At 41.1% G+C, this 12827-nt stretch overlaps 1 protein-coding gene across 1 annotated transcript in view; it reads right to left on the bottom strand.

The window, feature by feature from the left end:
• Nucleotides 1-8661: 8661 nt before the first annotated feature.
• Nucleotides 8662-12827, bottom strand: part of MDN1 (MDN1, midasin homolog (yeast)) — a 204842-nt gene continuing 200676 nt past the window's right edge. The window contains exons 98-102 of the mRNA XM_006870613.1: nucleotides 11837-11910; nucleotides 11609-11723; nucleotides 10769-10832; nucleotides 9351-9493; nucleotides 8662-8850 (exon numbers count right to left, since the gene is read on the bottom strand). Of these exons, the coding sequence (XP_006870675.1) occupies nucleotides 8662-8850; nucleotides 9351-9493; nucleotides 10769-10832; nucleotides 11609-11723; nucleotides 11837-11910 (585 nt within the window). The remainder of the gene's footprint in view (nucleotides 8851-9350; nucleotides 9494-10768; nucleotides 10833-11608; nucleotides 11724-11836; nucleotides 11911-12827) is intronic.

The following is a 12827-nucleotide window of genomic DNA, read 5'->3' as shown; positions in this document are numbered from 1 at the left end:
GTCTCTGGCTCTATCTCGGAAGTCACTGCTTCTCTGGGTAGGGTCCCGCTCTCTGCTCTTCTCCCTTGATGGTCCCAGGGATGTCTTGTTTTATTCACTTTTAATATAAAGGGAGGAGTTTTACATTTAAGTAAATTATTTTGTTTTGTTTTCCCTCCATATGTGGTAATCAATCATGAGGAAAACCAATGGTATATATATTTTCAAGTTTGGTTAATACAGGTGTATAAGAGCGTCAATTATTTTCTCTATGCCAAAACAAAATTTCTTTGCCTTGATAAATACATGCTAACTAGTATTGATTTCTTTAGAACAAATAAACTGAAAATGTTAGAGATTTAAAAAAAAAAAAAGGACTGTGCCTTGAAAAAGACCCTGGGCCCAGACTTCCGATGTCATTGCTTATATAACTTTAGGATCATAACCACTGGTCACTGGACTGAATCAGGAATTCCAGAAATCCAATGAAGAAAGGATAGCGCATATGGTGGTTAAGCACACTACTCAGAGCTTTGGTAGTATAGCGGTTACGAATCTGGCTGCGAACCTTAAGATCAGCAGTTCGAAACTACCAGCTGCTCCGCAGGGCCACTGGTATTTTAAATACCAACAGGGTCACCGATGGTGGAGAGGTTTCAGATGAGCTTTCAGACAGAGACTAGGAGAAAAAGTGACAAACTACCTCTGAATATTTAGTCACTGAAAATCTTATGAATAGCAGAGAAACACTGTCAGATATAGTGCTGGAAAATGAGCCTCTCAGGTTGGAAGGCACTCAAAATGTGACTACAGAAGAGCTGCCTCCTCAAAGTAGAGTTGACCATGATGACGTGAATGGAGTAAAGTCCGTGGGACCTTCATTTGCTGATGGGTCACAACTCAAAATGAAGAGAAACAGCTGTAAACATCCATTAATAATCAGAACATGGAATGTAACAAGTATGAATCTGGGAAAACTGAAATTTGTCAAAAATGAAATGGAACGCTAAACATCAATATCTTAGGCATTAGTGAGCTGAAATGGACTGGTATTGGCCATTTTGAATCTGACAACCACATGGTTTACTATGCTAGGAATGACAAATTGAAGAGGAATGGTGTTGCACTCATCGTCAAAAAGAACATATCCAGATCAGTCATGCTGTCTGTGATAGGATAATAACCATGCGCCTAGGGAAGCCCAGTTAATACCAATATTAGTCAACTTTATGTACCAACCACTAAAGCCAGTGAGGATGAAATAGAAGAATTCTACCAACTTCTTCAATCTGAAACCGATCAAACATGTAATCAAGATGTATTGATCATTATTGGTGATTAGAATGCAAAGGTTGGGAGCAAAGAGGAAGGATCAGTAGTTGGAAAATATGGCCTTGGTGATAGAAATGATTCTGCAAAACCAATGATTTGTTCATTTCAAATACCTTCTTTAGACAGCATAAGAGATGACTATACACATGGACCTTGCCAGATGGAATACATGAAATCAAATTGACCACATCTGCGGAAAGAGACAATGGAAAAGCTCCATATCAGTCAAAACAAGGCTGGTGGCAGACCATCAATTACTGATATGCAAATTCAAACTGAAGCTGAAAAAAATGAAAACAAGTCTACGAGACCCAAAATATGACCTTGTATATATCCCACCTGAATTTAGAGATCATCTGAAGGACAGATTTGATACATTAAACACTAAAGACAGAAGACCAGAAGAGTTGTGGGATGATATCAAGAACATCACACATGAAGATAGCAAAGTCATTGAGAAGACAAAAAAGGAAAAGGTCAAAATGGATGTCAGGACGACACTGAAATTTGCTCTCCAGCATAGAGATGCTAAAGCAAATGGAAGAAATGAGGAGGTACAAGAGATGAACAGAAAAATTCAAAGATGATAAAGCCAAATATTACTACAAATTTTGTAAAGATCTGGAGTCAGAAAACCAAAAAGGAAGAACATGCTCAGCATTTCTCAAGCTGGGGGAACTGAAGGAAAAATTCAAGCCTTGATTTTCATTATTGAAAGATTCACTGGGCAAATGATTGAATGATGCAGAAAGCATCAAGAAAAGATGGAAGGAATACAGAGTCACTGTACCAAAAGGAAATGGTTAATGGTCAGTCATTTCAAAAGGTAACAGTGATCCTGAAGGAGAAAGTCCAAGGTGCATTGAAGGAATTGGCAAAGAACAAGGCACCAGGAATTGACGGAATAAAAATTGAAATCTTTCAAGAAAGTGAGACAGCACTGGAGGCACTCACTTATCTCTGCCAAGAAATTTGGAAGACAACTATCTGGCCGACTGATTGGAAGAGATCCATATTTGTGCTGATTCCAAAGTGAGGTGACCCAACGAAATGTGGAAATTATTGGACCATCTCTTTTGATATTCCATGAGAGTAAAGTTTTACTAAAGGTAATACAGAAATGGCTGCAAGCATACATTGACAGAGAACTTCCAAGAGGTTCAAGCCAGATTTCGAAGAGGCCTTGGAACGAGGGATTTCATTGCTGGTGTCCGATGGATCTTGGCTGAAAGCAAAGAATATCAGAAAGATGTTTACTTGTGTTTTATTGACTATGCAAATGCTTTAGATGGTGTGGATCATGACAAGCTATGGACAACATTGTGAAGTATGAGTATTCTGGAACACTTAATTGTGCCACGAGGAATCTATACCTGGACCAAGAAGCAGTTGTTCGAACAGAACATAAGAACACTAAATGTTTTAAAATTAAAAAAGGTGTGCAACAAGGTTGTATTCTTTCACCATACTTCTTCAACCTGTATGTTGAGCAAATAATACGAGAAGCTGGGTTCTATGAAGAAGAACGTGGCGTCAGGATTGGAGAAAGACTCATTAACAACCTGCGATATGCAGATGATACAACCTTGATTGCTGAAAGTGAAGAGGACTTGAAACATTTATTGATGAAGATCAGAGAGCACAGCCTGCGGTATGGGTTGCATCTCAATGTCAAGAAAACAAAAATCCTCACCACTGGACCAATAAACAACATTCTTATCAGTGGAGAAAAGATTTAAGTTGTCAAGGACTTCATTCTTCTTGGATCAACTATCAACTCTCAAGGAAGCAGCAGTCAAGAAATCACATGATGTATTGCATTGGGCAAATCTGCTGCACAAGACCTATTTAAAGTGTTGAAGAGCAAAGACGTCAGCTTGAGGACTAAGGTGCGCCTAACTCAAGCCATGGTATTTTCAATAACCTCATATGCATGCGAAAGCTGGACAGTGAATAAGGAAGACCGTAGAAGAATTGATCTTTTTGAGTTATGGTATTGGAGGAGAATATTGAAAGTGCCATGGGCTGCCAAAAGAACCAATAGATCCGTTTTGGAAGAAGTGCAGCCAGAGTGCTCCTTGGAAGCCAAGATGGCCAAACTTCGTCTCTCATACTTCAAACATATTGTCAAGAGGGACCAGTCACTTGAGAAAGATATGTTTGGTAAGGTGGAGGGTCAGAGAAAAAGAGGAAGACCTCCAACAGGATGGTTTGGCCAAGTGGCAGCATCGATGGACTCAAGCGTGGCAACAGTGGTGAGGTTGGCCCAAGATCGGGCAGTGTTTTGTTCTGCTGTGCATAAGGTTGCTATGGGTTGGTCCCGACTCGATGGCACTTAACCACAACATGATCACTGCAGTATTGTCATAATATTGGTGTCTTTTCCTAATCAGACCTATTCTTGCTGCTTCCTACCCTACCCCATTGAAGCTGGCTTGGCCTTGTGACTTGCTCCAGTTAATGAAGTATGAGTTAAATGAAATGTGCCACTTTAGAGCAAATTCTTTATGAACTATTTTGTGGTTTACCAAGTTGCTCTTTTCCCTCAGGTACAAGGCCAGCGTTTCACAGACAGACGGGAGTGAAGAGGACTCGGAGCGAGTCGGCTCACCCACCGAGGACATAAAAATAAGGAAATCAACCCTCATTGGAATAAACCACTCCACATTGGACTCAGGTAAGCACAGCTTAATCTAGTGCCAGCCATTAGGCTGCAGCACAGTATTCTCACACATACCTCTACACCCTCTATCCTGATGTGCTACCATTCCACTGTCAGTTTGTTGTACTGTGATGGCTTGTGCATTGCTGTGATTCTGGAAGCTATGCCAGGGGTATTTTAATTACCAGCAGGGTCACCTCCAGTAGACAGGTTTCAGTTGAGCTTCTAGACAAAGACAGACTAGGAAGAAGGAGAGATGGACTACTACTGAGTATTTAGTCACTGAAAACCTTATGAGTAGCAGTGTAACACTGTTAGTACCAGAATACTGAATATTGATACATGATGAAGAGCACCAGAATATTGTCAGATATAGTGCTGGAAGATGAGCCCCTCAGGTTGGAAGGCCTTCAAAACACGACTAGGGAAAAGTTGCCTTCTCTAGTTGACCATGATGATGCCAATGGAGTAGAGCCCTCAGGACTTTCATTTGTTAATGGGGCACAACTCAAAATGAACGAAAACAGCTGTAAACATCCATTAACAATTGGAACATGGAATGTGTGAAAATTGGAAACTGTCAGAAATTAAATTGAACACATAAACATTGATATCATAGGCACCAGTGAGCTGAAATGGACTAATACTGGCCATTTGAATCTGACAATCACAGGGTTTATACTATGTCGGGAATGACAAAATGAATGGTGTCGCATTCATCATCAAAAAGAATATATCAAGATGTGTCTTGAAGTACACTGCTGTCTCTGATAGGATAATATCCATACTCCTACAAGGAAGACCAGTTAATACCACTATTCAAATTTATGCGCCAACCACTAAAGCCAGTGATGATGTAACTGAAGAAGTCTGGTAGCGTAGTGGTTACGAATTGAGCTGCGAACTGAAGGTCAACAGTTCGAAATTACCAGCTATTCCGCGGAAGAAAGATGAGGCTTTCTGCTCCTATAAAGATTTACAGCCTCGGAAACCCTGTTGCTATGAGTCAGAACTGACTCCACGGCACAAAACAATAACAACCAACTTCTTCAGTCTGAAATTATCAATACATTTTGATTGCATGCTTGATCAATTACTGGTGATTGAAATGCAAAGGTTGGAAACAAAGTGGAAGGATCAGTTGGTGATAGAAACAATGCTGGAGATCACATGACAGAATTTTGCAAGACCAGTGATTTACTCACTACAAAAACCTTTTTTAAACACCATAAATGATGACTATACATATAGACCTCACCAGGTGGAATAAAGTTGATTACATCTGTGAGAAAAGATGGTGGAAAAGCTCAATATCATCAGCCAAAACAAGGCCAGGGGATAAACTGTCTATTACCCATATGCAAGTTCAGGGTGAAGCAAATTAAACCAAGTCCATGAGAGCAAAAATATGACTAAAGATATCCCACCTCAATTTAGAAACCATCTCAAGAACAGATAATATGCATTAGGCACTAGTGACCAAAGAATAGAGAGCTGCAGAGTGACATCAAAAACATCATACAGGTAGAAAGCAAACGGTCATTAAGGAAAGAAGGAAAAGACCAAAACGGATGTCAGAGACTCTGAACCTTGTTCTCCAGTGTTGAGATGCTAAAGTAAATGGAAGAAATACGGAGGTAAAAGAACTAAACAGAAAGTTTTAAAGGGCAACTTAAGAAGGTAAAGTCACTGGACCAAAAAGCAATGGTCGATGTTCAACCATTTTGAAAGGTAGCACTGATTAAGAGTCAATGATACTGAAAGAAGTCCAGGGTGCATTGAAAGCATTGGCAAAGAACAAAGCACCCAGAATTGATGGAATACGAATTGAAATCTTTAAACAAACTGATGTGGCACTGGAGGCACTCACTCATTTATACCAAGAAATTTGGAAGGCGACTACCTGGAAGACTGGGCAACTGACTGGAAAAGAGCCATATTTGGGCCCATTCCAAAGAGAGTTGACCCAACGAAATACAGAAATCAAACAAATACCAATATCACATGCAAGTGAAATCTTCCTAAAGATAATGCAAAAAAACAGCTGCAACCACCATACATTGACAGAGACCTACCAGAGGTTCAAGCCAGATTCAGAAGAGGATGTGGAACCAAGGATATCATTGCTGATGTCCAACGGATCTTGGCTGAAAGCAGAGAATACCAGAAAGATGTTTACCTGGGCTTTATTGAAGATGCAAAGGCTTTCGTGACAATCTATGGACAACATTGCAGAGAATGCATATTCTGGAACCCTTGATTGTACTCATGAAGAACCTGTACCTAGACCAAGAAGACAGTTGTTCAAACAGAATAAGGGAACACTGAATGGTTTAAAATTAGGAAAGGTATACATCAGAGTTATGTTCTTTCACCATTAGAGTGCTCCTTGGAGGCCAAGATGACCAAAGTTCGTCTCTCATACTTCGGACATATTGTCAGGAGGGACCAGTCACTGAAGAAGGATATCATGTTTGGTAAGGTGGAGGGTCAGAGAAACAGAGGAACACACCTAGAGAAATGGATTGGACAAGTGGCAGCATCAATGGGCTCAAATGTGGCAACAATAGTGAGGTTGGTCCAGGATCAGGCAGTGTTTCGTTCTGCTGTAAGGTCGCTATGCATCAGTACCGACTCGATGGCACCTAACAACAATAAATTCCATCTGTATGCTGAGTCAATAATCTAAGAAGCTGGATTAAATGAAGAAAAAACCTGTGATATGACCTTGCTTGATGAAAACAAAGAGGATTTAAAAACATACTGGAGAAGATCAAAGACCACAGCCATCGGTATGGGTTGCATCTCAATGTAAATATAACAGAAATCCTTACCACTGAACCAATGAATAACATCAGGATACACAGAGAAAGACTGAAGTTGTTAAAGACTTCATTTTGATTGGCTCAACTATCAACACTCCTGGAAGCAGCAGTCAAAAAATCACATCTGCTGCACAAAACCTTTTTAAAGTGTTTTTTAAAGTGTTTGAGAGCAAAGGTGTCAACTCGAAGACTAAGGTGCACCTGAACCAAGCCATTGCATTTTCAATAATCTCATATGCATGTTAAAGTTGGACAGTGACTAAGGAAGTATTGACAGTACCATGGGCTGCCCAAAGAGTAAACCAATCTGTCCTAGTGGAAGTATAGCCAGGATGGCCAGACTTCGTCTCTGTTTACTTTGGACATATTATTGGGAGGGACCAGTCCCTGGAGAAAAGTATCATGTTTGGTAAAGCGGAGGGTCAGAGAAAAAGAGCAAGACCTCCAACGAGGGATTTAGCACAGTGGAGGCAGCAGTGGGCTCAGACTTATCAACAATTGAAGGTTGCTGTGGAACCGGGCAGTGTTTCAGTCTGTTGTGCGACTCACTCAATAGCACCTAGGAACAACAGCAATTCCGATGTGGTCCTGTAGGATAAGCAACCTTCCTAAAGATGATATATCAACAGCTGCAACAATACACTGAACTGCAAGATCAGCGCTTCATAACCACCAGCCTCTCCTTGGAAATGACTCAACAGTACTGAACAGCATCATACTAATTAAAAGATAAAAAGAATGGTCACAAATTACATCAACAGTGTTATAATTTTTTAATAGGTTTCAGAATATAAGCTGCATAGCTTTTTTAGAATAAAAAATGATGATATAACCTCAGGCACATGCTTTAGAACACTTGCCTAAACAACAAGCAATCTGTCTTTGATGACCACCACAGAAGGGTAGCAAACTTCACAGTGTAGAGACAGATGATCACGTCATAGCATGTTGCCTACAACAGGATATTCTGACAATCAGGACAGTAAATAGAACACAGTATACAGTTTCAAGTCTTCAAGCATTGCTTTCTGTCCAAGTGAAAAGCAGTCTTAAAACCATTGTTAAAAACAACAGATGTAGTTAGTCCAGCTTGAAAGCAGTGTGAGGAAAGATTCTTCCCCTTAACTAAGAATAAAATGAACTAGAAATAAATTACTACAATACAGGGACAATGGCACAGAGAGAATGAAATAAACAGAGGGAAAGTCATCTTTTCATCATTGCATAGTCTTCGAAGCAGCAAATGTGGAAGAGGACAGTGAAAAGCCACTTCCTTTTACACCGCCCAAGGATCACCTCTGCTGATGACTTGGGCACCCATGGAGTTAAGTTGCTTTATAAGCGCACACACACCATAAGCTTCCTACCTTCTAAGAGAAGGCAGTTCCTTTCACATCAAGCACAGTAAGAAAACAGATACCCAAACACTCCAGGAAACTGCATCTGTCTCAGCCGCCTGACGGTGGGTTTGTCAAGGTAAAGCCTCAGCATGGACCAGAATACCTCCCTGTGGTCCTGTGCACCTGGTAGCATCTTCTCAGGCCCTCAGTATGGGGAGCAGTCTCCTTAAACCATGGCTTCCAGGACACGCCAGAAGGTACTGAGGCTGGCCACCTGCTGCAGCTGTTCCTTCCCTGTCCCAGGTCTGTGACGTGGGCAGAGCTGAGAACCAGAAAGCTTCCTTTATGCTTGAGATCATGTTGTAAAAGAAAAATGCACAGTGCAATAAAATTTGTTGTAGCTGTTGAGTTGAATTGACTTTATAAATCAAACAGTTGTCCAAATGGGAGCACTTGGGTGTGAAGTGTGCCTCTCAGTCTGTGTTTAAAATAAAAAGTCTCACTTTGTACTGCGCTTTTTGTTCTACGGGTGGTCAGATGCTGTCACCAACTCAAACCACTGCCTGAGAGCATCACTGAGCGTCTCTGGAAGCGCATTCACATCACGGAGAATTATATAGAATGGGAACGGAAACTCTTCCATGTAGGATCGGATCTCCGGCATCTCTCCTGGACCTTTAAATATTGGTACTTTAATGTCCAAGATAGAATCCTGTCCAAAAAAAAAAAAAAAAATTAAGTGTGTACCTTGGCTTGCTCTCATATATCTCTCTTGCTGATAACTTTTAATCCTGCCTGAAACTAGTTGAAACTAGTTTCTATTTCTAAAGTATATGGACAAGACAGAGCAGACAGGCTATCAAGGCTTCACTGTGACTGCCCTGTGGGCACAGACAGGTGCTTCCGATGACAGTAAGGTGATACCAAGGGGAGTTCTGGGCCCCTGAGGAGTGAGTCCTGGCTCCAACACTCATTGTTTACAGCCTCTCAGTGCTTCTGCCCTTTAACTGTACACAAGGGTCAATGACCCCCAGCCCTAGGTCAGGAGCCCTGGTGGCTTAAGTGAGAAGTTTGCCAATTGCCCACCACAGTGCCTGACCAAGCCATGTGTTAGAGGTTGTGTATGTGATGCAGGCCACATTTCAAGTGGCACATGTTGAAGGGAAGTCTCCACTTTATCCCCAGGCAAGGGGACTTTTAGCACTCACTCACCCGTGAATTGGGATTGTCTAACACAACAAAAATGACAAAGATGTTAGCACTGCGGGCAGCCTGAACTGCTGTTAGGACTCTTTCTTTGCCCTCAAGGAAAAGACCGCGTCCATCGGAGACCACCAGGAGGAGCTGTGAAGTGTCTGTAGTAGAACATGAGAGGAAGGAAGAGACTGGAATGAACACTCTGTGCTGTCAAAACCACACATTATGAATCTGATGCATCTGAACACAAAAGGGTCCCTGATTAGATCTACTGGTATGGATGCAAGTCAGAGACAAGGCTGTGCTGATAAAGGCATTCATTCTAGCTCTGTCAACAGACACTTCTCAAAGTGGTGTGTGGTGCTTCAGGGAATCTAACACATTTAGAACAACTAACAACATGTATGAGAATTGAAACACGTTTCTGTCTATAAAGTACAAAAATATGCCAGTACTGAGTAGCTCACTAGAAGAAAGTGCCCAAATCAAACTCTGGAGCTGTTTCTGGAACTTTCCCCTCTTTCAGTCATGTATATCACCTTCGGATTTTTGTCATTTCTTGGTACCTGTTATGCTCTTTCTTGAAGTTGATTCACTATATTTAAACAGAAGAGCACCACAATAAAGTTATTTAAAAGACTTTAGGTATACAATGCTGCCAACTAGAGACTCTTAGGGCCTAAGGACTTGCTCTGTTTCTTTCACGGAAGTCAGCAAATGTCAAGAGAGGTATCAATGACTTGCTTCAAACAGGAAACTGCTCCGTGATGTTGAAAAGGATGAAGAAATGCAATTTGCAATCCACAAATTGTGGCTGGATCTACTTTTCAATCATACTCCTTTGCTTTTCTGTTTTTAAAATATAATAGACTAGTTCATGTTGGTGGTAGTGTCAAGTGCTGCTAAGCTGGTTCCAACCCACAGTGACCCTGTATAGGGTTTCTGGCAGGTTTCAACCACTGACACTTGTGACACGCCAGTACTTTTGCAAACACACTATTTCTTTTCACAACTCTAAACTCCGACTGTCAAATATATGCTACCCAATTAGACAAACTAGCGTAGTGGTCTCGACTCGGGCTGCTATCCTCAGGGTCAGCAGTTCGAAACTACCAGCTGTTCTGCGGGAGAAAGATGAGGCTGCTCCCGTAAAGATTTACAGCCTCGGAAACTCTATACAGGGTCGCTATGAGTCAGAACCGACTCCACGGCACATAACAACAACAATTAGACAAACTAATGTCTAATTCCCATAGATAATTAATGAATGAATGAGTGGGTAACCAATTCCAAGAATGCTGATTACTTAACATCTACTTATGTCTGACTATACTCTGCCAGGGTACAGTCACAGGAAAAACAGCTCCTGAATACAGAGACCAGGAAAGCACTTTTTTTTTTTTTTTTAGCAAACAGGAAGAAATGCAGCTTACCTGGACTCGTGTTTTGTGAGAGCTGCTGAGCAGCTGCGAACATGCTGGCTGAGGACTCCAGAAACTAAATCAGAGCCAGAAACAAGACCATTAGAAAATGATTTTAACTCTGTTTCCACGGTCACACAGATGAAAAGGACTTCTAACACTTGAGTAGTTTTCACATAATAGCAATCAAGGTGTCCTTTCAAGCTACCCACATGAAGGATGAAGAGCCATGTGCTGCTTGGTGTCTTACCCACAGGTTCTCACCTTCGCCAGCACAAGCAGGTTACAGTATTTACAATGTACACCCCACTGATGTTTTATAAGCCATCCCAAAAGAAAAGAAATACTGCCCTAAAACCTATTTTCTGTCAAAAAAGAGAACTATCTAAGCAAATAAAGACCAAAATGTCCACTGCTCCCTCCTTTAAGAAAAGCAGCTAAATGAGAGAAGGAACCAGGAGGACAGAATTCTATCCCAAGCTCCGTGTTGAACTTTTTATGTCATTCTGAGCAAATCCTTGGCAATTTCACATTGTTTCTTCTCTAGACTAAATGGACTGGTCTTAGAAAAATGCTCCAGGTCTCTTGGAAAAACGGAGAAAATTAATGATGCAAAGTCAAATGATATTTAAGGAAGTGAGAAAAAGAGGCTGGGCTTTTAAAATAATGGATGCCAAGGACATTTCTGTTCCATTGGAATACAGGATGAAGTTCAAGGAATAGTCTTTATTCAAGATTATAAAATTTCACTTGTTTTAAGATCACACTGGAGGGAAAAGTACTAAAGATTATGTCTCTCATACAACAGCTTAAGTGTAACTATGCAGAACTCATTTGGTTTTGTCCACATACCTGAGCAATCTTGGTTTTCTTTTGTTGGAATTTGCAGAGCCGCAGAATCTGGGACCCTGAGTTATCACTGAACTGCTCGTGGAATGGATGTAACAGTTTTACAGACTCTCCAAAACTTGGGAGGGCGGGGGAGCAAATACAATGAGAGTTATTTTTTGTTGTGTGATCAAAGTAAGAAAGCAGGGTTGTGGAAAGGTTCTTCCCAATGGGATTAAAAGGTAGCCATACCTGCACACAGCAATCTGACCCACTTCCAGGAGGGTTAGAGCATTTCCAATCACAGCCAGAGATTCAAACGCGAGCTGTGAAATGGTAAGTTAAGTGTTGAAGGAACTGGAACATCCTTTAGAGCGCTCTGTTGTTAAGTGCCATCAAGGTGGTTCCAATCATAGTGACCCTGTATAGGTCACTATTCCTAGAAGCAGCTGGTATGCTTGAACCACTGACTTTGTGGTTCAAACCAACTTTGCAGTCCAGTGCATTAACCCACAGTGCCCACTAGGACTCCAGAGTGCTCTAGATGAGGGCTTTATGTCACTATCAAAACTAGGGGTTCTGGCGGTCAGGTGTGTCAAGGACCACAAATGCGGAAACTGAAACATCTGAGTGCCTAGACATTATCCAGTAGGAGTCAGATTGGTAAATTTGGTACATGAATTAAAAATCCAACCCCCTCCCCCCTCTTTTTTTAACCACATAAAAAGTGACCTTTCATGGGGTAAATTTATTTAAAACCACAAAAAAGAAAAAAAACACAAAACACAAAATCATACATAGTAACATCAGGCTGTAGAACTATAATAGGAAACTTTGTGGTTGTATGCCTTTAAGTTGGTTCCAACTCATAGTGACCCTGTGTAGGATGTCCGAGGAGAGGCTGGTAGATTTGAATCACTATGTTTGGGTTCTAAGTGACCTTGCAGTCTATCTATAGCACCACACCAGATTTTGAGACCACCTTCATAAATGAGTTTTAGAAATTAAAATTCATCCAAGGTAACAATGATGACAATAACGGTGGTGACAACTGTAGCAGCTAACGCCTACAATACCACACCACTTAATTCTCTTAAGAACTCTGAGTATGAGGCAAGCATTAGTATAAAAGGATACCTGAGGAATTTTGGTAGCATAGTGGTTACGAATCGGGCTGCTAACCTCAGGGTCAGCAGTTCGAAACTACCAGCTGTTCCACGGGAGAAAGATGAGGCTTTCTGCT

Source organism: Chrysochloris asiatica, unplaced genomic scaffold (genome assembly GCF_000296735.1).
Source record: "Chrysochloris asiatica unplaced genomic scaffold, ChrAsi1.0 scaffold00146, whole genome shotgun sequence".
Lineage (NCBI taxonomy): Eukaryota > Metazoa > Chordata > Mammalia > Afrosoricida > Chrysochloridae > Chrysochloris > Chrysochloris asiatica.
This window is presented reverse-complemented; position numbering and strand designations above follow the sequence as displayed.